Raw genomic sequence first — 26,411 nt, 5'->3', positions numbered from 1 at the left:
CCACACAAAAAGCAATGCAGACTGAGAGGCTCCACAGAAACAGCAAGGTGCTGTGGTTAAAACACGAGTGCTGGGGTGTCGTGGCACACACCTGTCACTCTAGCACTTTTTCAGGCCAAGGTGGGAGGGCTGCTTGAGCTCAGGAGTTCAAAAGCAACCTGGGCAACATAGTGTGATCCCATCTCTACAACAAATAAAAAATTAGCCAGATGTGGAGGCATGAGCCTGTAGTCCCAGCTACTCAGGAGGCTGAGGGAGGAGGATCGCTTCAGCCCAGTTCAAGGCTGCAGTGAGCTGTGATCTCGCCAGTGCACTCCAGTCTGGGTGGCAGAGCGAGACCCAGTCTCAAAGATAACAATAATTATTATTATATAGATAAAAATATTTGAGTCTGTGAGATTCCATCTATTCAAAATGGTTTTTCTTTTGGTTTTAGAAAACCTTAATAATGTTTTATAATATTCAAAGAAACCTCCAACTCCCAAACTTTGGGAACTAAAAGACTAAAACAGAGGCCTTGGCTCTCCAGGTCATGCCTAACGACCCATGGAGCTGCTGTGAAGATGCTGAGGTCAGAATCAGCTGAGCTGGTGGTGGCCCACCTGCTGGGGCCTGCAGAACAGACACGTGCGCAGCTTCCTCACTGACGACCACGCACTTAGAGGCAACATCACAGCATACTCTCCCTGAGCTCTGATGTTTCCAGATAAATTCACGTATCCCACTTGGGGCATAGCAGGCACTACAGTGATGGTCACGAGAACACAAGGAGGGCGGCCTCTCTGTTCTCAGCTGGCCTCGGTGGACAGACCAGCTTTGCCAACTTGAAGAACCAGACCCAGAGCCAGGGACTCGACTGCAGACGTGCTCAGCAGCCAGCGGGCAGCAGTTCAGGGTGACAGAGGCTGTCTAGACCATCTGTGGGTTATTTCGCCACTTGCTCTCCTTCAAGAAGAAACTGGTATTTGTACAGTAACTTCTTAAATAGAAAAGCCCCAAACAGGACAAACTCTCTATTTCCTGCTTCTGCATTCCGAGTCCTGGGAGCTGCCGAGAGGACTGGCTCAGTGCAGAGGCTCTAACTCAGAAACCAGAGGGAGCCGGGCACAGTGGCGTGTGCCTGCAGTCTCATGGGGCTGAGGCGGGAGGGTCGCTTGATCCCAGGAGTTCCAGGCTGCAGCGTGCTATGATCACACCTGAGAATAGCCACTGCACTCCAGCCTGGACCACAGAGCAAGACCCTGTCTCTATTAACAAACGAAAGACAGCAGAGGGCACCTCCGCACGCAGACTGCAGCCCACACATCCACCCTCTGCCGGGCCAGAGGCTCCTGACGAGAGTGCCTAACACAGGTCAGGGGCAGCGTGGGCCTAGGAGGCAGGCAAGGTGGCAGCCTCTTACCTCCTGCTCGGGGGGCAGCGCGCACTGCTGCACGATGTACTCAATCATCACCTCACCTCCAGGCTGCTCCAGGTAGCCGTGGTGGGCCATGGCACTGATCACCTGCACGACTGCCCGCTTCACCTGCCCAGAACAAACGGGAGATCAGGAAGGGGATGCAGAGACTGCCATGCCAGTGCAGCCAGAAGAGAGGAACCTCAGTCTTCCTCCCACCCACACCCACACATGTGCCTGCACCTGCAGCTACACTGACACCTGTACCTGGACCTACCCCCACAGCTGTACCTGGATCTACCTGCACCCACATCTGGGCCTGCACCTGTACTCACATCTGTACCTACCTGTATCCACACCTGGGCCTGTACCCACATACCTGCGCCAACACCCACACTATACCCACACCTATGCCTGCACACGCATTTGCACCTGTGCCTGCATCCATACCTGCACCCACATCCACAACTATGCCTGCTCCCACACCCATACCCATACTTACCTGCATCCACACCTAAGCCTGCACTCACACCCATATCTATACCTGCCTACCTGGGTCTGCACCCACACCTGTAGCTGGACGTACCTGTACCACCTGCGCCTGCCCTTTTCTCTGTCCCTAGGCTGTGTGGAGGCCCATTCTCCCCTGAAGGCAGTCTTCCCACAGCTTGTGGATGTGCTCAGGTCCACAGGGAAGGATTCTTTCCTCCAGTTCCCCTTCCTCCCTCCCCTGCTGCCAGAGGGGAGCATCTCTCTCACTTTCCCTCCTCTATCCACTTCCATCAAGCTGCACCCCAACTCCCAGAGCGCCTCTGCTGAGGGCTCCTCCCAAAGCCACCCTGCCCCCAACCTCCGCCTCCTGTGCATCGGCGGCTGCCCTTCCCAGGCTCCAGATACACCCGTCCCTCCCTCCGGGGCTCACCCTGGCCTCAGGGGATGGGGCTGATGTCCTTCCGAGCTAGCTTCTCTCGTGTGATCCCCATGTTTCCTGTGTGCACCATAAATCTAGTCCCTGAAGCTGCAGTTATCACCCAAACAATCCTAGGGTTGAGCCTGCATGTCCAGCCTCACCCAGTAACTATGCCTGGTGACTCGAAGGCACAGCCAGGCCAATGTGGCCAAACCAGCCATTCCCCTGAGCCATGGCTTCTGCCTATGCTGCCTCCCTGGGGATCCTTTTCTCCAGCATCGCGACCATGCCTTTGCCCCTTCAGTTGCCAGGTCCAGTGTCCCCACCCCAAGGAGGCTTCTCTAAGCACTTCCTCCTTGTGCTATCTCAGGGAACAGGGTGGGTGTGGAGGAGCGAGCCGGTTGGTCCCAGACTGCCCAGACTGTGTGTGTTTAACCACCTGGCATTGCAGGCGTCCAAAAAGGACCAAAAAACCCTGCCGGGGCATGTTGGGAAGAGCTCTGAACGTTGGGGAGTGTGTGGGACACGTAAGGGGCACTGCAACAGATGTGGCATGGGGTCCGTTTCAGTAGCTTCTGGGGAAACACAACAAGAGTCTCACAGAAGGACCCCAAGAGGAGGCCCAGTACAAAGGCTGAAGCAGCCCCCAGAGGGCTGGGGGTCTCTGCTCCCCTTGTAGCAAGCAGGTCCTACCCAAGCCAGCAGCCCCTGGGTAACCTGAGTGCAGTCCTAACTTTCGCAAAGATCCACCTACCCAAAGACAGGCCTGGCCTCTGCCCTGGGGTACTGGGAGGTCATCACTAAGCCCCAAATATCTGGCCTGGTAAGAATGTTCTTGTCCACCTGGGGTCTTGGGCCACACCAGATGGTCTCATGTGACAGGTGGGGGCTATGGGCCACGTGGCATCAGCTCCACCTCCAGAGGGGCTGGAGACAGCTCAGCCATGAGGGCACCAACCGGGTCCACGTGACAGACCCCAAGGCAGGAGCTTCCCTAGTTCTGATGTTCTGTGTGCGCTGACTCACACTGCTGCTGCGAGGAGGGGCGGGGGTCTAACGCCGTCCACGACCCCAGAGGAGGACGGCTGGGAGCTCTGTGTGTGGGCCCTCCTGGATTCTGTCCCAGGCACCCCAACCATCTGGACGTGGACCTGCATCCTTTCGCTGCAATCACCATGAGCAGAGCAGCACCGTGAGCTCCGGGTCCTTCTAGAGAATCACTGAGCCTGAAGGAGGGCTGGGGACCCGCGGGCCTGTAAGGTGCGATTGTGGGGTGGTCTTGGGGATTGTTTCCTGAGTGAGGTGTGGGAAAAGCACCAGCCACACGCTGAACGGCACACTGTCGTCCTTTGTTCCCAAGCTCAGTCCAGTCGAGGGTGGTGGCCGCCTGGTCGGTGGGTGACCTCACAGCACGGTCTGGCCACACCCTGCAGCTGCCTGTGGTGTGGTGCGGCAGCCTGGGCTGGCCCATGTGGTTTACCTTGCTGTTGGTGTCCAGGAGAGGAAGCCTCATGGAAGAGAGGATAAAGGGCTTTTTATCTTCCATCTGAGCAGCTGCAAGAAACAAACAGGACAGCTCAGTCTACCACTGAGATGAGGACCTCAGGGTCCCATATCCACATCATCAGGGGTCTGGCCTCCCCGTGGTCCCCGTGTAGGAAAAAGAGGGAGCATAAGCAAAGCATGCCCACTTTTCTTCAGGGGACAAATAATTTACTTTCCTCAAATAACATCATTCTACCTAATTCAAAAGCTAAGTGGCTGGCAGTTTAGGGCGGTTGTAGAAGAATGGGCCTGAGTCAGGTACACCCAGGTTCCAATGCCAGGAAAGTTCCTTCAGTGTTTCTCAAGTGCTACAGCGTCAGAATCACTGGAAGGCAGATTAAGCACTGGGGGCAGGGTCCTCTCTTGCTCCCCCTCCAGGCGCTGACTCAGCAGGTCTTGGGGGGCTCAGGTGTGCATTTCTCACATGTTCCAAGCTGAGCTAATGCTGCTGGTCTGGGAATCCCCTTGAGAGCCATCAACAGGCCTTCATTTCCTGACATTTAAATGGGGATAAAAAGTGGGTATCAAAGAGTGGCTGAGAGACTATAATAATGAAGGATGCTGGGAACAGTGCAGGTGCCCTCTGAGGTCCACTGCACAGGACAGGACTGCTGTCCCACACGACAGTCCTCGGAGAGAAGGGTCACCACAACCCCAATGTCACAGATGAGGAACTTGAGGCTCCAGGGACTGTGGAGCAGCAAATGGCAGATCTAGACGCAGCCTCTTCATGCCTGGAACTCAATGCCTTAAACCTGCACATAAACCCCATACCCTGGCCCCTCAATGCGGGCACACCCGGGTAGAACATGTTGTCTCTCACTGTCGGTTTCGAGGCACCCGGGTAGAACACCTTGTCCCTTACTGTCGGTTTCCAGGCCAGCTGCAGCTCTCTATGCCAATGTTCCCCTAATTAATGCTCTGAGTTGGCATTTAGTGCTTCTTTGGGATCCCAACTGGTCCCTTCTCTGAGGGTTTGGGACACTCCCTTATGGGAACTCCCCTGTCATGTCTGGGGCAACTCCAGTCCTGGGTTAGGAGGATGAAACAGACGTGTGACATAGAAGCTCAGAAAAGACAGGTTCCAGATCTAACCATGAGACACACAATACTGCTTTTAGAAGATGCTGTAGAAGGATCTTCATAGCCTCAGAACTGGGAAGTATAGAAGGCAATAAGAAAAGATGTAAGGGTCTGGGCGCGGTGGCTCATGGCTGTAAACCCAGCATTTTGGGAGGCCAAGGTGGGTGGATCACTTGAGTCCAGGAGTTGGAGACCAGCCTGGACAACATGGACAAACCCCTTCTGTACTAACCCCTTCTGTACTAAAAAATACAAAAATTGGTCAGGCGCGGTGGCTCACGCCTGTAATCCCAGCACTTTGGGAGGTAGAGGAAGGCGGATCAAGAGGTCAGGAGATCGAGACCATCCTGGCTAACATGGTGAAACCTCGTCTCTACTAAAAATACAAAAAAATTACCCGGGCATGGTGGCAGGCGCCTGTAGTCCCAGCTACCCAGGAGGCTGAGGCAGGAGAATGGCGTGAACCCGGGAGGCGGAGCTTGAAGTGTGCCGAGATTGCACCACTGCACTCCAGCCTGGGCGACAGAGTGAGACTCCGTCTCAAAAACAAACGACAACAACAACAACAAAACCACAAAAATTAGCTAGGGGTAGTAGTGCACGCCTATAGTCCCAGCTACTCAGGAGGCCGAGGCATGAGAATCGCTTGAGCTCAGGAGTCGGAGGTTGCAGTGAGCTGACATCACACCACCACACTCTAGCCTGGGTCACAGAGCAAGATCCTGTCAAAACAGGGGAGAGGGGAGTGGAGCAGGGAGGGGAGAAGGGGAAGGAAGAAGGGGAGGGGAGAAGGGGAGGGGAGAAGGGGAGGGGAGTGGAGGGGAGGGGAGTAGAGGGGAGTGGAGGGGAGGTGAGTAGAGGGGAGGGGAGGAGGGGAGAGGAGGAGAGAGGGGAGGAGGGGAGGGGAGGAGGGAAGGGGAGGAGGAGGGGAGGGGAGGGGAGAGGACCACTCTGAAGTTCAGTGAAGTTCAGAATTTCTGTTAATCAAAACAGTATGAAGAGAGCTGGAAGGACAGCCACTGTGGTGGACCCAGCAAAGGGTGCAGGGAATTCCAACAAGTTGATGAGAACAACACTCATCAACAGAAAGATAAAAGATGTGAACAAAAATCCCAACTGCGAACACCCAAGCAACGCCACCGGGCTTCCCCGCTGGCCAGAGAGACACAGGATGACGGCCCGACGGGAATAGGCGCAGGAGTCCGGTGCAAAACCTCATGAGAGTAAGGACGCTGGAACAGGTGGAATGCTTGGAGGCTGCTGGAGAAGCTGGCATGGGGACGTTGGAAAACACCTCATCTTCATCTAAAAGGCAGAGGATACATACACCTAAGACCCAACAAGTCCATCTCAGGTAATGTTCCTGCACCAGAGGAGCTCTGACACACACAGGGCAGCCTGTTTATGACAGCAAACTGCCAAGAGCCTGAGCACACACCACACTAGGATAAGGGCTAATGGGGCGCTGGCTTCCAAGCCATGGGGCAGGACACAGCAATGGAAGTGAGCAGACAGGCACTAACACAGCCACCAGAGGAATCCTGACAACGCCCTACTGGACAAAGCGGTAAAACACAGAATACAGCAATATGATCCTATTTCTATAAAGTTCAGAAACCGGCAAGACCACATTATATTACTTAGGGACTCACACAATGGTGGCAAAACTAAAACAATAAGGTCTGGTCCCACAAAAATCAGCCATGTGCGGTCGTGCACACTTGTCGTCCCAGCTCCTCGGGAGGCTGAGGTGCAAGAATCGCTTGAACCCGGGAGGCAGAGGCTGTAGTGAGCCAAGATCGTGCACTGCACTCCAGCCTGGGTGACAGAGCGAGACCCTGTCTCAAAAGAAAAGAGAAGAGAAGAGAAGAGAAAAAAGAAAAGAGAAAAGAAGAGAAAAGAGAAAAGAAAAGAAAGGAAAGGAAAAGAAAAGAAAAAAGAAAAGAAAAGAAAAGAGAAGAGAAAAGACAAGACAAGACAACCAACAATAAGGTCTGGTCCCTGAGAGTCAGTGACTGCCGTGGAAGGGCTGATGGGCTCAGCTCAAACACGACTTCTTAAACCCACCTGTGTGTTCTAAGAACTTTCAGCTTGGATAGGTTGAGCATCCGTTATCTGAAATGCTTGGGACCAGATGTGTTTCAGATTTTGGGGCCTTTCAGAGCTTGGAATATTTGCAAATACATAATGAGAGTTCCTGGAAATGGAACCCAAGTCCAAACACAAAGTTCATTTATGGTTCATATACACCTTATACACATAGCCTGGAGGTATTTCACACAGGATTTCTAAAATGTTGTGCACAAAACAAAGTTTGTGTACATTGAACTGTTAGAAAGCAAAGGTGCCACCTTTTAGCCATCCATGTGGACAATCTGTGGTTGTCTGCCACTCCCATCACTCCTGACTAAATTTATATGCTACCAGTAAGCAATCGTTTTGTTTTGTTTTTTTAAGTTATGGGATCTCACTATGTTGCCCAGGCTGGTCTCCAACTCTTGGACTCGATCCTCCTACTCTGGCCTCCAAAAACACAGAGATTCCTGGCATGAGCCACAACGCCCAGCTCAATAAGCAATCATTTTCTTACACTTATTCACATATAAGAACTTAGCAGGAGGCCAGGCACGGTGGCTCACGCCTGTAATCCCATCAGTTTGGGTGGCCAAGGCGGGTGGATCACGAGGTCAGGAGTTTGAGACCAGCCTGGCCAATATAGTGAAACCCTGTCTCTACTAAAGATACAAAAATTAGCCGGACATGGTGGTGGGTGTCTGTAATCCCAGCTACTCGGGAAGCTGAGACAGGAGAATCGCTTGAACCTGGGGGGAGGAAATTGCAGTGAGCTGAGATCGTGACACTGCACTCTAGCCTGGGCGACAGAGCGAGACTCAGGTTCCCGAGTAGCTGGGACTACAGGTGCCCGCCACCACCACGCCCGGCTAATTTTTTGTATTTTTAGTAGAGATGGGGTTTCACTGTGTTAACCAGGATGGTCTCGCTCTCCTGACCTCGTGATCCACCCGCCTCGGCCTCTCAAGGTGCTGGGATTACAGGCATGAGCCACTGCGCCAGGCTCTTTTTTTTTTTTTTTTTTTTTTTTTTTTTGAGACAGGGTTTCGCTCTTGTTGCCCGTGCTGGAGTGCAATGGTGCGATCTCGGCTCACTGCAATCTCCGCCTTCCAGGTTCAAGTGATTCTCCTGTCTCAGCCTCCCAAGTAGCTGGGATTAGAGCCTTGTGCCACCACACCTGGCTAATTTTGTACTTTTAGTAGAGACGGGGGTTTCACCATGTTGGTCAGGCTAGTCTTGAACTCCTGACCTCAAGTGATCTGCCTGTCTCGGCCTCCCAAAGGGCTGAGATTACAGGCATGAGCCACTGCACCTGGTCTGTGTTTCTTTTTTTTGAGACGGAGTCTTGCTGTGTTGCCCAGGCTGGAGTGCGGTGGCATAATCTCGGTTCACTGCAAGCTCTGCCTCTGAGGTTCACGCCATTCTCCTGCCTCAGCCTCCTGAGTAGCTGGGACTACAGAGGCCCGCCACCACGCCCAGCTATTTTTTTTCTATGTATAGTAGAGACGGGGTTTCACCGTGTTAGCCAGGATGGTCTCAATCTCCTGACCTCATGATCCGCCCGTCTGGGCCTCCCAAAGTGCTGGGATTACAGGCATGAGTCACTGCGCCCGGCCCATGTTTCATTTTTAGGTGAGAAGAAACCTCAGATGAAGCTGAGGGACCAGGAAGTGGTCCTCTAGGGAGGAGAGGCATTCTGCCAGATGCTTTTCAGAATGATTCCTCCAGGGCCATCTGCCTCACTAACAATGGTTTTTGTCTTACACATCACTCTGATTTTGTACACTGCCATAGTTTCTTTCTCTGTTACAAGTCCCGCTGCTGCAGCTCTTCAGTAAGCCCATCGCACACTTAACATGGTGTTTCTGCACATTTTCTGTAGTGTTAAGGTCATTTTCATCATGATGTCAGTGTTCAAAAAGTCTCGAACTTTGAAACGTTTGTGATTTCTAAGTTTTAGATTACAGACACTCAACCTGTATTTGTATTTCCCAATAAAAGACTAAAAAGTTTGATGGTTAATAGTGAGTGTTAATTAGATTGAAGGATGTGAAGTATCGTTCCTGGGTGTGTCTGTGAGGGTGTTGCCAAAGGAGATTAACATTTGAGTCAGTGGACTGCGAGAGGCAGACCCAGCCTCAATCTTGGTGGGCACCGTCTAATCAGCTGCCAGCATGGCTAGGATAAATGTGGGAAGAAGAATATGGAAAGACTAGACTGGCTTAGCCTCCCAGCCTGCATCTTTCTCCTGTGCTGGATGCTTCCTGCCCTCCAACATCGGACTCCAGGTTCTTCAGCTGTGGGACTGGGACTGGCTTCCTTGCTCCTCAGCTTGCAGACGGCCTATTGCGGGACCTTGTGATCGCGTGAGTCAATACTCCTTAATAAACTCCCCTTCATATACACATTTATCCTATTAGTTCTGTCCCTCTAGAGAACCCTAACACAAAAAGTTGAAGAATACAAACAAACAACCCAATAGAACGATGGACCTGAGCCATGAGCAGTTGCCTCCCAGAAGAGGAGACAAGGGGAACGATGGCTGGGGTGGCCGCGGCCCCATATGAGAAGGCAGAACACAAGCAAGCCAGGGTGCGGCTGAGGATTCAGGCCCATCCGGGCCCATGTCCCTGAGATTCAAGACAACAAACGAACTGAAAAGCACAAAAGTTACGGTCACCGATAACATTTCACATGCACTGGGGTTTACCTGCAATATTTTATTCACTCCTCAAGTTTATGGGGAGGCCAACTCCCTGCCAGGCCCTTTACAAGGCAGATGGGGCCTGCCCTCAAGTGGCTTCTGTCCTAATGGAAAAGATACAAAGACAACTGGACAGTAAATAAGATCACCACAGACTGTGGCGGCATCAGGAGAGGAGCCGACAAGAGGCTGAGAAACATACTCATGGGGGTGTCGCATTGGAAGAGGGGGGTCAGCACCAAGGGCTATTCTGAAAAGTGACACTGAAGCTAAGACTCAAAGGAAGAGAGCTGGCTATGTGGGAGCCACAGAAAGATTCCAGGCTGGAAGAGCCTCCAACATCAGGCGGCCGAGTGTGGCCAAGGAGGGGTCCATAGTAGGAGGATGGCCCAGGGAGCTGGTGGGAGCAGAAAGGCCGTGGTGAGGAGCAGGGCTCTGTTCCAACTATAGGGCACTGCAGGACCAACATCAGGATATTCTAGTGAAATTACTGTGTTTTAAAGAAAAAGAAGAACATCTTTTGGACATCAGAAAACAAAAACAAAACAAAACAAAAAAACCATGGCATCGAAGAAGATAGAAAATTAGATTATCATCAGACTTGGATAACAATGCTTTATGCCAGAATAGGGTTGCCAGATAAAATATGGGATGCTCAGTTAAATTTGAATTTCAGATAAATAACAAAAATTTTTTTCTTTTTGAGACAGAGTCTTGCTGTGTTGCCCAGGCTGGAGTGCAGTGTGTGATCTTGGCTCACTGCAACCTCTGCCTCCCAGGCTCAAGTGATCCTCCTGCTTCAGCCGCCCGAATAGCTGGGATTATAGGCACCCGCCACCACACCCAGCTAATTTTTGGTTTTTCTTTTTTTTTTTTTGAGATGGAGTCTCGCTCTGTCGCCCAGGCTGGAGTGCAGTGGCACGATCTCCTCTCACCGCAAGCTCCGCCTCCCAGGTTCCTGCCATTCTCCTGCCTCAGCCTCCCGAGTAGCTGAGACTACAGGCGCCCGCCACCGCGCCCGGCTAATTTTTTGTATTTTCAGTAGAGACGGGGTTTCACCATGTGAGCCAGGATGGTCTCGATCTCCTGACCTCGTGATCCGCCTGCCTCAGCTTCCCAAAGTGCTGGGATTACAGGCGTGAGCCACTGCTCCTAGCCCAGCAAATCATGTTTTCAGTACAAAAATGACCCACACAATATTTGGGGCGGCCTGTTTATTCGTTTTTGCTAAATCTGGCAACTCTCTGCCAGAAGAATATGGAATAACTTATTTAAGACACTCAAGGAAATGTCAACCAAGAATCCTGTAACCAGCAAAACCATCAACTACAAAAGGCACAAGAAACCGCGATCAGCAAGCGTGAGGTCGAGGATCATGTTCCCATGAGCCCTTCCCATGGAACCTACAGAGAATGAGCTTTGGACAAGAGTGGCAGAGAGCCGCGAACAGAGGATGGGGCTGGGCGCCACATGGGCAGTCGCCTGCAGAACCAACACCAAGAAGGCAGAGAAGGGACAGCACGGGATGTAACACCATGGTGACTCAAACAACAGACGCAGGGCGTGGCTGTTAGATCAGCAGGCTGTGGAGGGGCGCGTGCAGGGCAGTCCTCATGTTTCAGTCACATGACTGGTGATGGCGACATCGGTGTTATTCTGGTGTTAGTGCTGCCTGTGTAACAGAGATCAAACAAACGGTAATTATGGGATAGTCTGATTCTATTAACCTTGAGAACTAGATTCTTGAGAACAGAGACAGAGATGTAATGAAAAAGAGGTTAGATGCAGTGGCTCACGCCTGTAATCCCAACACTCTGGGAGGCTGAGGCAGGTGGATCACTTGAGACCAGGAGCTCAAGATCCGTCTGGCCAACATGGTGAAACCCCATCTGTACAAAAAACACAAAAATTAACTGGGTGTGGTGGTGCATGCCTGTTGTCCCAGCTACTAGGGAGGCTGGGGCACGAGAATTGCTTGAACCTGCAAAGCAGAGGTTGCAGTGAGCCACAATCCCACCACTGCACTCCAGCCTGGGGAACAGAGCAAGACTATCTCAAAAAAAAAAAAAAGATGTAACAGAAAAGAGGAAAATCTCTGAGGTCCATATGTTGAACTGGAAGTATCAACATGAACTCATAAGGTATTTTTTCTATCTACTGATAGAGATATTTCCTAGCTCTGTCTACTGAAAAATCCCAGGAATAACCATCCAGAAGTAATGAGCCTTCCAGAAACAGACTACTGTCTTAAAAGGCAACTTCTTGGCTAGGTGCAGTGACTCAAACCTGTAATGCCAGTACTTTGGAAGGCCGAGGCAAGTGGACCACTTGAGCCCAGGAGTTCAGAACCAGCCTGGGCAACACAGTGAGACCCCATCTCTACAAAAAATAGAAAAATTAGCCAGGCGTGGTGGTGTGCACCTGCAAGTCTCAGCTACTTGGCAGGTTGAGATAGGAGGATCCCTTAAGCCCAGGAGGTTAGGGTTGCAGTGAGCCATGTTTGAGCCGCTACACTCCAGCCTGGGTGACAAAATGAGACCCTTTCTGAAAAACAAAAACAAAAAAACCCTGCAGCTTCTCACTAAAAGGAACCAGGGCTATTTTTGTAGAAATGGCCAATTCCAGGTCTAAAGAAAGAAAGAAATGAAAGAAGCCTAAAACATGAGCTGCCGAAGACCAGCAGGGCTGTGTCCGAGGGATTCAGATCTCAAGAGGCTGCCACTTGCCAAAGATGAGACAATCTGAGCTTCGATAATGGTGATGACTGCACTGCATTGAAGCCATCAAACGCGTCCTACCAAACCACCTTTGGAAGGTGGCAGGAAACTAATCCACTACCTTGAAAACTGATAAAAACACAAAAGAATCAAGGGCTGAACCTGCCTTTCTTTTTCTTTTCTTGAGATGGAATTGCACTCTTGTCGCATAGGCTGGGGTGCAGTGTTGCAATCTTGGCTCACTGCAACCTCTGCCTCCTGTGTTCAAGCGATTCTCTTGCCTCAGCCTCCTGAATAGCTGGGATTACAGGCGCACGTCACCATGCCCAGCTAATTTTTGTATTTTTAGTAGGGAGGGGGTTTCACCATGTTGGTCAGGCTGGTTTTGAACTCCTGACCTCGTGATCCACCTGCCTTGGCCTCCCAAAGTGCTGGGATTACAGGTGTGAGCCACTGCGCCCGGCCAACTCTGCCTTTCTTACATGAACCATACCTCTGGGTAACCACATGGTACCTGGGGCAAGTATCTCTTTGTCAAGGTGTTCCACTTAATCAATGAAAAAAATGATAGAATTACAGTATCATCTTCCCACCAATTAATTAATTAATGGGTACAGGCATTCAGCATCAATGCTGCTAAGACTGATGTTCAAAAGAGAAAATACTGCGTATTACATGACCCCTATTGTCTTGCCCAAGGGACTGAGCTTGAGTCTGAATTTGTTTCTGAATTCAGTTGCCAATGTGCTAGAAATTCAGATGGCAGAGAAACATGTTGACTTGCACCTTGACAATGCAGTCAGCAAAACTCAACGATGAACAAATCCACAGAACAAACAGCCAGGTTCTTCTACAGATAAATTATGAGAGAAAGAGAAGAACAGAGGGGAACCTGTAGCTTATGAGGGACTTAAATATGGGGAGTTGCTGTTTCACAGGCACAGAGTTTCAGTTTTGCAAGATGAAAAGAGTTCTGGAGGTGGATGGTGGTGACAGTTGCCTGACAATGAGAAAGTACTTAACACTACTGAAGCATTTGCTTAAAAATGATTAAGATGCCAAATTTTATGTTACATGTATTTTACCACACTAAAAATAAAATCACCAATGGTCAAGCCTCCAAAAAAAGACTTAAATCTATGTAAAAATATATTTATATATTATTATCTTTACATAAATTTGTGTGTGTGTGTGTATATATATATAGAGAGAGAGAGTGAGAGACAGAATCTCCGTCTGTCACCCGGACTGGAGTGCAGTGGCACGATCTTGGCTCACTGCAACCACTGCCGCCCGGGCTCAAGCGATTCTCATGTCTCAGCCTCCTGAGTAGCGGGACAGGTGTGTCACTATACTCAGCTAATTTTTGCATTTTTAGTAGAGACAGGGTTTCATCATGTTGCCCAGGCTGGTTTCGAACTCCTGGCCTCAAGCGATCTGCCCGCTTTGTCCTCCCAACGTGCTGGGATTACAGGTGTGAACCACCACATAGGGCATGTCTATGTAGTGGTGTAATCTCGGCTCACTGCAACCTCCCCCTCCCAGGTTCAAGCAATTCTCCTGCCTTAGCCCCCCAAGTAGCTGGGATTACAGGCACCTGCCACCACGCCCGCTAATTTTTGTATTTTTAGTAGAGACGGGGTTTCCCTATATTGGCCAGGCTGGTCTCAAATTCCTGACCTTAAGTGATCCGCCCCCCTCAGGCTCCCAAAGTGCTACAATTACAGGTATGAGCCACCGCACCCGGCCATAGGTAAGCTTTTAAAGTGGACACAACTAATAAAGGAAGCAATCACTATAAAAATCAGGATAGCTGTTACTTACTGGGGAGTGAAGAACTGTGACTGGAATAGGATGCAAGGAGGGGAGTCTCAGTGGCAACTTCAATCCAAAAGACCTGGTGGTAGATCTGATGTTGTTGTCTTAGAATGATGTATTAAGTTACACATTTGTTTTATGTGGTTTCTACATTTCCTTCCCTCCTTCCTTCTTTTTTTTTTTTTTTTTTTTTTGAGACAGGGTCTCACTCTGTAGCCAAGGCTGAAATGCAGTGGCACCGTCACAGCTCACTATAGCCTCAACCTCCTGGGCTCAGGTGATCCTCTCACCTCAGTCCCCAGAGTAGTTGGAACTACAGATGCATGCTACCACACCCGGCTAACTTTTTTTATTTTTAGTAGAGACAGGGTTTCAACATGATTTTCAGCCTAGTCTCAAACTCCTAGGATCAAGCGATCTTGCCTGTCGCAGCATCCCAAAGTGCTAGGATTACAGGCGTGAGCCACTGTGCTCTTTCATGATTTCTTTTATACTAACAATTTTTCTTTTCTTTCTTTTTTTTTTTTGAGACTGAGTCTCATTCTGTCACCCAGGCTGGAGTGCAGTGGCACCATCTTGTCTCACTGCAAGCTCTGCCTCCTGGGTTCACGCCATTCTCCTGCCTCAGCCTCCCAAGTAGCTGGGACTACAGGTGCCTGCCACCACGCCCGGCTAATTTTTTGTATTTTTAGTAGAGATGGAGTTTCACCATGTTAGCCAGGATGGTCTCCATCTCCTAACCTCGTGACCCACCACCCTGGCCTCCCAAAGTGCTGGGATTACAGGCGTGAGCCACCGTACCCAGCCTATACTAACGATTTTTCAATAGGGATGAACAATCTTGAAGACGAAAAAAGTTGAAGGACATCCTCTATGAGATTTAAAGACTTACAATAAAACTAAAACAATTAAGAAAGTGTGATATTGGCCTATAATCTCAGCACTTTGGGAGGCTGAGGCGGGCAGATCACTTGAGTCCAGGAGTTCGAAACCAGCCTGACCAACATGACCAACATGGTGCAACTCCGTCTCCACTAAATATACAAAAAAAACAAAAAAAAAAACAAAAAACAAAAAACAAAAAAAAACGGCTGAGTGCATTGGCTCATGCCTGTAATCCCAGCACTTTGGGAGGCTGAGAGGCAGGTGGATCACCTGAGATCAGGAGTTCAAGACCAGTCTGGCCAACACGGTGAAACCCCATCTCTATTAAATATACAAAAATTAGCCGGGCATGGTGGTGCATGCCTGTAATTCCAGCTACTCAGGAGCCTGAGGCAGGAGAATCGCTTGAACCCAGGAGGCAGAGGCTGCAGTGAGCCGAGGTCACGCCATTGCACTCCAGCCTGGGTGACAGAGTTTCAAAAAAGAAAAACAAAAGTGTGATATTGGTGTGAGGAAAGAATACAGTCCTGAAATATGCCTACTAATATATGATGCTCTATATTAGTAGGCATATAATTGCCTCAAAATTCATTTGTGCAAATCCCAACCCCTGTACCTCGGAATGTGACCTTATTTGGAAATAGTCACTGCAGAATTAATGAGTTAAGTTGAGACGGGGTCACACTGGAGTAGGGTGGGCCCTTCATCCAATATGGCTGGTGCCCTTATAAAAGGGGGATACAGGAATACAGACAGGCACACAGGAAAAATGCACATGAAGATAAAACAGAGATCAGGGTAATAGGAAAAAAAAAAACCCATCACCCAGTCTGTGGTACTTTGTTACTGCAGCTGTTAAATTCATACATAAGGTTACCTGATCTTCTACCAAGGCACAGAAGCAATTCAATGGAGAAAGTGAAGTCTTTTCAACAATCGAGACTGGAACACCTGGACATCCACATAAAAATAACCTTGCAGGCTGGGTGCAGTGGCTCACACCTGTAATCCCAGCACTTTGGAAGGTGGAGGTGGGCCGATCACTTGAGGTCAAGAGTTTGAGACCAGCCTGGCCAACACGGTGAAACCCCATCTCTACTAAAAATACAAAATTAGCTGGGCGTGGTGGCACATGCCTGTAATCCCAGATACTCGGGAGGTTGAGGCAGGAGAATCGCTTGAACCCGGGAGGTGGAAGCCTCAGTCAGCTGAGATCGCACCACTGCACTCCAGCCTGGGCAACAACAGCGAAACTCTGTCTCAAAAAAAAAATAGTAATTATAAAAAATAACCTTGCCCCCTATATTTCAACCACACTCAAACATTAGTAAAAGATGAATCATAGACATAAATTTGCAAATGCAAACAATAAAGCATCTAAAAGAAAATATAGAAGAATATCTTCATGACTTCTGGGCAGGCAAAGGTTTCTTAGACATAAAGGTACTAATCACAAAAACATATATTTATAGCTCTATGTATCCAATAAAGAACACTACAAAATAATCATAATAAAACGACAAACAACCCAGTTGTTAAATGAACAACAGCTGGGCATGGTAGTGTACTCCTCTAACCCAGGCTACGCTAGAGGCCGGGGCAGAAGGATCACTTGAGCCCAGGAGGCCGAGGATGCAGTAAGTAAGCTATGATCACAGCACTGCATTCTAGCTTTGGTAACGTAGTGAGACCCTGTCTCTGTTAAACAATCAAAATGGGCAAAAGATCTGAACAGGGGTTGGGCGTGGTGGCTCATGCCTGTAATCCCAGCACTTTGGGAGGCCGAGGTGGGTAAATCATGAGGTCAAGAGATCAAGACCATCCTGGCCAACATGGTGAAACCCCGTCTCTACTAAAAATACAAAAATTAGCTAGGCTTGGTGGCGGGCGCCTGTAGTCCTAGCTACTTGGGAGGCCGAGGCAGGAGAAGCGCTTGAACCTGGGAGGCAAAGGTTGCAGTGAGCCAAGATCGCACCACTGCACTCCAGCCTGGTGACAGAGCAAGACTCCATCTCAAAAAACAACAACCCCCCCGCCCCCCCAAAAAAGACCTGAACAGGAACTTCAGCACACAAATACATCTGAAGGTCGGCCGGGTGCAGTGGCTCAAGCCTGTAATCCCAGCACTTTGGGAGGCCGAGACGGGCAGATCACGAGATCAGGAGATCGAGACCATCCTGGCTAACATGATGAAACCCCGTCTCTACTAAAAAATACAAAAAACTAGCCGGATGAGGTGGCGGGTGCCTGTAGTCCCAGCTACTGGGGAGGCTGAGGCAGGAGAATGGCATGAACCCAGGAGGTGGAGCTTGCAATGAGCCGAGATCGCACCACTGCACTCCAGCCTGGGTGACAGAGCAAGACTCTGTCTCCAAAAACAAACAAACAAACAAACAAAGATGTATGCATTTTACTGCATTTCTATTGAAGATTATGTTCAATTTTAGAAAATAAAATTCTGGAAGAAAATATGACTGGAGGCCAAAAGTCTTTAAAAGATTTGATTTATAAAACTATGTAAGATAGGCACAATGACATAACACACACGTAACAGGGAATCCCAAAGAAGACTTCTGAAGTCATGGAGTACTGAAATGCTGTGACACAAAACCCAGGTCTATTGAGATAAAACAGAATTGACACACATGCTGCATGGGTACTCTACGGACCTAGGGGGAAATCAACTCAGAATAGCCAGCACTGAGACACAGTAAAATTTCCGGTTTTAAAACATAAAAATAGCCCGTAATCCTGGCATGCATGCGTGTGTGTATGTGTGTGTGTGTGTGTGTGTGCGCGCGTGTGTATGCAAAGGATTTATATATATATATAAATCCTTTGGGCATCTAGGCAGAAAAGACAAAATCATTTATAAGGAAAATCAGTCAAATCAGATAGTCAGCAATGAGTTATCAATATCAGTAATAGATTCTAGAAGACAAGAAAGCAACATATGAAGATACCTCAGACTTTTATACCCAGCCACTTAAACTGAGATGGCCTGGTGTCTGTCTAACACGAGAAACGGCTCTCTGGACCATGGACTGAAAGAATGACATGCAGGGACCAACCACGGCCTCAACTTGCAATCATGTTCCAATATTTTCATTGAAAACTTGATGACTTCTGGCTGGGTGAAATGGCTCACGCTTGTAATCCCAGTACTTTGGGAGGCCAAGGTGGGAGGATTCCTTGAGCCCAGGAGTTGGAGACCAGCCTGGGCAACAAAGCAGGATCTCATAACACACCCACAAAAATGGCTAAAATTAAAGACCAGCCAATGTTGGTGAGGACATGAAGCAAAAATGCTCATAAGCCACTTGTGAGACATAAGGTGTGGGGTATAAATTGGGGTATAAACAGCTACTTTGGAAAAATAGAAGGGTTTATGTACACAACTTGAACACACACACACTTTATAACCCGAAATTCGACATCTAGGTCAACACTAACTGTGTAAAGGACAAATGTTAATAGTGGATTATGCATTAACAGTTAAATACGGGATAGAGCCATTTACCCATCACAGGCAGAATGAATCACTGTAATAGATAATTCACTGGAATCCTTCACAGAAATGAAAATAAATGAACTGTACTATATGTATAAATTTCACCAAGAGAATACTGAGGAAAAGAAGCCAGATACAAAATTATTTACACCGTACAATTCTCTTTGCACAACATCCCAAAACAGTAACACTATCTACTATTGTTAGAAGTCACCCCTTCCGGCCGGGCACGGTGGCTCAAGCCTGTAATCCCAGCACTTTGGGAGGCCGAGACGGGCGGATCACGAGGTCAGGAGATCGAGACCATCCTGGCTAACACAGTGAAACCCCGTCTCTACTAAAAAATACAAAAAACGAGCCGGGCGATGTGGCGGGCGCCTGTAGTCCCAGCTACTCGGGAGGCTGAGGCAGGAGAATGGTGTAAACCCGGGAGGCGGAGCTTGCAGTGAGCTGAGATCCGGCCACTGCACTCCAGCCTGGGCAACAGAGCGAGACTCCGTCTCAAAAAAAAAAAAAAAGAAGTCACCCCTTCCAAGGGGCTTGAGAGTGCCATCCCTGGGTGGTGTTGATGTCCCATTTCTTTACCTGGTTGGTGAATAAATACAAAGGATCACTGTGTGATTACTCATGGAGCTGAACAGTTAACATGTGTACATTTTTCTATATGCGTATTATACTTCAAAATAAAAATAATTAAAAATGACATAGATGGCCTAGGTGCCCATCTCACTTCTGTAATCCCAGCACTTTGGGAGGCCAAGGAAGGAGGATCACTTGAACCCGGGAGTTCGAGACCAGCCTGGGCAACATAAGGAGACCCCATTTCTACAAAAATACAAAAATATTGGCAGAATGTGCTGGTGCATACCTGTAGTCTCAGCTACTTGGGAGGCTAAGGTGGGAGAATTGCTTGAGCCCAGGAGTTCAAGGCTGCAGTGAGCTATGATTGCACCACTGCATTCCAGCCTGGGTGAAAGAACGAGACCTTGTCTCAAAACAAAACCAAAAAATGACACAGATGTATATGTGCTGATGTTAAAAGTTATCTAAGATATACTAGCAAGTGAAAAAAGCATGTTTTGAAGTATGTCATTTGGTTAAAATATTTCCTTGCGTACATGCATTTGTACATATGTAAATGCACAGAGAAAGAACTTCAAGGAAAAAATGAAACGTGGGGAAAACAAAGTGAATGCTGAAAAGCATAAATGTGATTGATGAATTAACAAAGGGAAGCTGAGCATGGTTAATCCCATGAAATGTTGAACTTCTGAATGGAAAAACGCATCTCTAACAAGAGCACGGGCACTAAGAATTCCGTAAGAATTTCACTTGAGATGCCAACCTCATCAAGTAAATGGGGAAAAGAGCACCTGCCTCAAGGGTTACTTCTACCACCAGAGGCTGAGTGCACGCTGCTGACGCAGATGCTTTACTTTCTGTGGGGCTGCCACACGCGCCATGCCTCTGAGGCTCCCTTCCCCAAGGACCACTGACCACAGCAGCCCCTCTGTGTGAAAGCTGCAGGCACTCTCCTCTCAGGCCTTCCACGGAGAGCCCGAGCTTCCCTCCTTTCCCCTCCACAGAGGGGGCGCCTCCCTCCCTGCCCCGTCACACAGAGCGGGCGCTCCCCTCCCAACCCCTCCACGGAGAGCCCAGGCTTCCTTCTCTTCCCCTCCACAGAGCAGGCGCTCCTCTCCAGGCCCCTCCACAGAAGGGACTCTCCCCTCCCAACCCCTCCACAGAGAGCGGGCACTCCCCTCCCCACTCCTCCACACAGAGCAGACGCTCCTCTCTGGGCCCCTCCACAGACGGGGCGCTCCCCTCCCAACCCCTCCACACAGATCGGGTGTGCCCCTCCCCACCCCCAGCATCCAGACAGCCCACCGCAGCACCACCCTGGGCTCTGAAATCTGGACAGGCCCAAAGCAGCAGGACCTCAGGCTGCTTCTGGTGGGGCAAGGGCCGCAGAGGGTGTCCTGAGGTGCCTGCACCTGATTCTTAGCCTGGTGACATTCGCACTGTGGCCCCTTCTACCCCTGTCCTCCCTTGGCCCTGCTTTCTGTTTTTGTTTTTTTTTTTTTACTTTTGTTTTTTTGAGACGGAGTATCGCTCTGCTGTCCAGGCTGGAGTGCAGTGGCACCATCTCGGCTCACTGCAACCTCCAGAGGCCTTCTGGGTTTAAGCAATTCTCCTGCCTCAGCCTCCCACGTAGCTTGGATTACAGGTGCCCGCCACCATGCCAGGCTAATTTTTTTTTTTTTTGTATTTTTAGTAGAGACAGGGTTTCACCATGTTGGCCAGGCTGGTATTGAACTCTGACCTCAAGTGATCTGCCCGCCACGGCCTCCCAAAGTGCTGGGATTACAGGCGTGAGCCACTCCCCAGCCAGCCCTGCTGCTTTCTCAAGCTGCTCCTACATGTCCCAGAACTCTATGTGCCTTCCTCAGTGGCTGCTGTTTGCATCCCAGCACCTGACAGTGAACCTCACAGGACAGGGGGCAGTGCTCCGCTTCTGAAAAGGGCAGACAGAAAATATTTTAGGCTTTGTGGGTCACATGTGGTCCCTTTGTTTGCTTTTATAACCCATCAAAGATGTAACAACCTCCCTAGCTCACAGGCTCAGCATGGGCAGACAGCAGGGCTGGCGGGCCATGGCCACTGCACTGACCTGCGGAAGAGCCATGCTGGAAACCACAAGCTCACCTGTGAAAAATAGTATGTTTTCAGGATTATCACTAATCACTTCAATTAGCCTTAAGGATGGGTACGGTGGCTCACACCTGCAATCCCAGCACTTTGGGAGGCCAGGTGGGCAGATCACCAGGTCAGGAGATTGAGACCATCCTGGCCAACATGGTGAAACCCTGTCTCTAAAAAAATACAAAAATTAGCCGGGCCTGGTGGCACACCCCTGTAGTTCCAGCTACCCAGGAGGCTGAGGCTGGAGAATGGTGTGAACCCGGGAGGTTGCAGTGAGCCGAGATTGCGCCACTGCACTCCGGCCTGGCGACAGAGCAAGACCAGGTCTAAAAAAAAAAAAAAGAGGCCGGGCGCGGTGGCTCAAGCCTGTAATCCCAGCACTTTGGGAGGCCGAGACGGGCGGATCACGAGGTCAGCAGATCGAGACCATCCTGGCTAACCCGGTGGTCAGGTTAACCCGATGGCTAACCCCGTCTCTACTAAAAAATACAAAAAACTAGCCGGGCGAGGTGGCGGGCGCCTGTAGTCCCAGCTACTCGGGAGGCTGAGGCAGGAGAATGGCGTGAACCCGGGAGGCAGAGCTTGCAGTGAGCTGAGATCCGGCCACTGCATTCCAGCCTGGGCGACAGAGCGAGACTCTGTCTCAAAAAAAAAAAAAAAAAAGAAAAAAGAAAAAGAAAATTAAAAATTAGCCTTAAAACAAGGAAACGTGAATTTTTTACTGTAATTGTGAAGAAACCATCACACATACGTACACTGAGGGACATTCTACAAAACAGTTGGCCTCCTCATCCCTTAAAAAGAGTAAAAAGGCTCCTCTTGGGCAAAGAAGTCTAAGAGACAACCAAACTAAACCAAAGTATGTCTCTGAATAGATCCCAGAGTGAGCTAGAGCAGTGGGCTCAGGGATGGCTGTCTTAGGCTCTGGGAGCCCTCAGAGCCACGGTCACGTGGGGAGTGTGGCCACGCATAGTGTCTGCAGCCAGCTGTCAAAGCAAGTGTGAGCCACCACCATCTGGTGAAGGGTAGAAAGGTACCACCCATGCAACTTTCCAAGAAGTTTAGAATTTTGCAAAATAGAAAGTAGGAAGCCTTTCCAGAGAATTCAAAGCAGGATGGTGCTTTCACCTAGAAGGACAAAATCTGCCGGGACCTGCTCCATCCTGGACACGGCCAGGGGCGGCAGCCGGGCTAGCATGGAGGCACTCACCAGCCGAGTTGATGACATGTCGGACCACCTGCAGGGTGCCCACGCGGGTCCTCTCATTGCTGGTGTCCAGCCTGGGCAGCAGGAAGGCCAGTAGGCGGTCAGGCAAGCTGCAGGCTACAGGGCAACAGGTACAGATTAGGCTCCATGTCATCTTGTTCATCCCTATACACAGCGTCCACCTACTCTCCAGCACAGGGGAGGAGCCAGGAGAGAGTTGCTGTGTGAAGGTGAGAAGCTGGGGCCACCTAATCACTAGGCCTGGCTCCGATGCCCTTGTCTAAGGCAGGGTTGGAGCACATGTGGTCCTTAGCCCACGGCGCCAGCACCACCCAGAGCATGCCGGGACTTAGATCTTGGCCCACCCACACACCGGTGCTTGTTTCAGCATCTCCAGCTCACAAGGCGGCCTGCGAGAGGGCCCTCAGTGGCCCTTCTTGACTCTCCTGGCTCTAGACCAGTCTAAGACTCAAGAGGACTCGAGCTGTCAAGCACACAGACCCTCAGCCCAAGCAGGGCTAACAGCCCAAGCTCCAGGAGCCCTCTGGCAACGACTGCAGCAGCCCCCTTATCAGTACTCACGGACCAGACCATCCCCCTTCCAGGTGGGCTCTGGAGGCCTGCTCTGCCTGGGTATCAGACCTGTGGTCCCTCTGCCCACCACACCCCTGCCCCCAGCCTGGCTGCAATCAGTCTCCCCACACCCCTCCTGCGGATCTTGTGTAAGGGCAGATGCTCATGCAGGTGGGGGACCCAAGGCCCAACCAACTCAAGGGAGATGCCAATGCTGTGGCCCCAGCAGGGTGACAGCCCCAAGTGCAAGCAGGGTCCCTCCTCACACCATCTGCTGCCCCTCCAGGATGGCTATGAGGGCCTGTGCAGGGCACAGGGACAGCATCCAGTGGGGGTGGTGACAGGATGCATGGCACTTCCAGGTAGGTCATGGGAGGCCGGCAGGTAACCAGGGCCAGCAGCCACATGCCACCTGGGGAGTAGAGAGCAGGCCATGGAGCCAGAGATTGGGTGTGGAGGAATAGGTAGGCGGGGGGCAAGTAGGGGAATGCGGGGACTGGACCATTAGTGGAGGTGCCCAAGGATTTGGGCAGGTCAGCAGCTCCTCGGAGGAGAACAACGTTCCAGGCTGCAGCCGCTGCCCAGGCCCTGGTTCAGAGAACTCTGGAGCCACAGGTAGGCCCAGGAGAGGTGGAAACAGGGGCCTCCTCATCCCAGACCAGGACCCCAGCCACCACCATCCTCCACATGCAGCAGGTGGTGACCCCATGAGTCTCCGCAGATGCCTGTGGGCAAGGTTGGGCCCACCACTCACCCAGCACAGTGAAGCAGCGCAGCACCTCCTTCTGGTTGCTCATCACCAGGGGGCTTGAGGACTCCACAGGCACACAGATCTGCTCCAGGAACAGGGCAGAGGTTATAGACCAGAGAGGCCAGAAGGAAGGATTCCCTCCCTTTGACGATTCTGGGCCTGGGCAGCTAGGCAGAGGGCTCTGGGTTTCCACCCCATGCCTACAGCAAGCAGCAGGCACTCCAGGCTCTTTCTCACCCAAGCCCTGGGTGCAGGACAGTCTCATCCCCTGTAATCAGAGGCGCTCCAGGGACCAGCCCCATCTCCTTACGGTGGGGGAGAGGGAGACGGGCAGCAACAGGCAGACACACAGCTGCTGTCAAGTCTCCAGGGAAACATCCTGCTCCTGCCACCCTCCACCCCTCCTACCAGCAGCAGGAGAAGAGATTCCCAAGAAACATTTCTTGACTAGAGAGGAGAGTCTCCCATGCCCAGGCATGACGCCCAGGACGCCAGGCTGGAAAGCATGAATCTCTAGGACACATAAAGCACTGGAACCCAAAACTTCTGGACTCCACTTGTTCAAAATCATAAGGGAAAAAAAAATCATATTGGTAAAAAGCAAAAACTAAGGCTGCTGGCTGGGCATGGTGGTGCATGCCTGTGGTCCCAGCTACTCAGGAGGCTGAAGTGGGAGGACTGCCTCAGCCTGGGAGGTTGAGGTTGCAGTGAGCTGTGATGGTGCCACTGCACTCCAGCCCGGGGACAGAGCAAGACCCTGTCTCAAACAAATGAACAGACAGCAACAAAAAACTAAGGATGCTGGCAGATGCATCTCTGGGCTCCACAGTACCTTAGTGGGTGATACAGAAGCACACCCCCACTAATCCAGGTGTGACATCCTAGGTCCCCACTCGCAGGTGTCACAGCAAAGGGCACTGACAGGGTCTCTGCACAAAGAGCTCCAAAGCAATTCTTTAGCAGAGCCCTCTTATGAGCCAGAAGAGGTAACCACAGCAAAGACTCCAGGCCCACAGGGCCGCACCCCAACCTGGGTTCTTAGAGAACTGTCAGGAAGCATGGTAAGGTGGAGGAGCTGGCCCCAGGGCTCAGCTCTAGGTTCCCAGGTAGCTCCTTGTTATTTCTTTTTCAAAACGAGTTTCGCTCTTGTTGCCCAGGCTGGAGTGCAATGGCGCGATCTTGGCTCACTGTAACCTCTGCCTTCTGGGTTGAAGCAATTCTCTTGACTCAGCCTCCCAAGTAGCTGGGATTACAGGTGTGTGCCACCACACCTGGCTAATTTTTGTATTTTTAATACTGACAGGGTTTCTCCATGTTGGTCAGGATGGTCTTGAACTCCTGACCTCAGGTGATCCGCCCGCCTCGGCCTCCCAAAGTGCTGGGATTACAGGTGTGAGTCACTGTGCCCGGCGTGCTCCTTGTTATTTCTACCGTAAAGACCAAATATGATCATAAAAGATGCTGCAGTTGGCAGGGCGCAGTGGCTCACGCCTGTAATCCCAGCACTTTGGGAGGCCAAGGCAGGCAGATCACGAGGTCAGGAGATCGAGATCATTCTGGCTAACACAGTGAAACCCCGTCTCCAGGCCGGGTGAAGTGGCTCATGCCTGTAATCCCAGCACTTTGGGAGGCTGAGGTGGGCGGATCACAAGGTCAAGAGATCGAGACCATCCTGGCCAATGTGGTGAAACCCAATCTCTGCTAAAACTACAAAAATTAGCTGGGCAAGGTGGCGCGTGCCCGTAGTCCCAGCTGCTCTGGAGGCTGAGGCAAGAGAATGGCATAAACCTGGGAGGCAGAGCTTGCAGTGAGCTGAGATCTCGCCATTGCACTCCAGCCTGGCGACAGAGCGAGACTCCATCTCAAAAAGAAAAAGATGCTGCAGCTTCCTGCCTGCTCTTTCAGATCACTCGCCCTGCAGGAAGCTAGCCACCAGGTTGTGAGGACACTCAAGCAGCCTTATGAAGAGACCGATGTGGTGAGGAACTGGGGCCTCCAGCCAACAGCCAAGTGAATGAACAGCCTCGGAAGCAGATCCTCCAGCCCCAGTAGAGCCTTCAATGGCACGGCCCAGGCCGACAGCATGAATGGGTGTAAAGTAACAAGGAACCCTGAGTTGGAGCAACCCCCTGAGCTGCTCTCAACTCTGGGCCCACTGTGAGATAATAGATGTTGTTGTTGTTGTTTCTGAGACAGAGTCTCGCTCTGTTTCCCAGGCTGGAGTGCAATGGCGCGATCTCGGCTTACTGCAACCTCCGCCTCCTGGGTTCAAGCGATTCTCCTGCCTCAGCCTCCTGAGTAGCTGGGATTACAGGCGTGTGCCACCATGCCTGGCTAATGTTGTATTTTTGGTAGAGACAGGGTTTCACCATGTTGGTCAGGCTGGTCTCGAACTCCTGACCTTGTGGTTCACCCGCCTTGGCCTCCTAAAGTGCTGGGATTACAGGCGTGAGCCACTGCACCCGGCCTAGATGTTGTTGTTTTAAGGTGGTAAGTTTTGCAGTAACTGGTTACACAGCAATATATAACTAACGC

The 26,411-nt window shown here is 50.7% G+C and overlaps 1 protein-coding gene across 50 annotated transcripts in view; it reads right to left on the bottom strand.

The window, feature by feature from the left end:
• MROH1 (maestro heat like repeat family member 1) overlaps positions 1-26,411 on the bottom strand; it is a 119,108-nt gene that overhangs the window by 38,558 nt on the left and 54,139 nt on the right. For 47 of the 50 annotated variants that reach the window (XR_001446916.3, XR_013397557.1, XR_013397553.1 and 44 more), the window contains 4 exons: positions 23,880-23,958; positions 22,556-22,669; positions 3,787-3,860; positions 1,403-1,525 (listed from right to left, as the gene is read on the bottom strand). Coding sequence is in view for 43 of the 50 variants with exons in the window: in XM_077944584.1 (XP_077800710.1) it covers positions 1,403-1,525; positions 3,787-3,860; positions 22,556-22,669; positions 23,880-23,958 (390 nt within the window). In the remaining 7 variants the exon portion in view is untranslated. Of the gene's footprint in view, positions 1-1,402; positions 1,526-3,786; positions 3,861-10,910; positions 11,384-22,555; positions 22,670-23,879; positions 23,959-26,411 lie in introns of those variants that run through there. The other 3 variants (XM_077944610.1, XM_077944611.1, XM_077944609.1) reach the window with 1 other exon arrangement.

The sequence above is a fragment of the Macaca mulatta genome, chromosome 8, assembly GCF_049350105.2.
Source record: "Macaca mulatta isolate MMU2019108-1 chromosome 8, T2T-MMU8v2.0, whole genome shotgun sequence".
Classification (NCBI taxonomy): Eukaryota; Metazoa; Chordata; class Mammalia; order Primates; family Cercopithecidae; genus Macaca; species Macaca mulatta.
The sequence above is the reverse complement of the archived record's forward strand: the minus strand, read 5'-3'. Positions and strand labels throughout refer to the sequence as shown.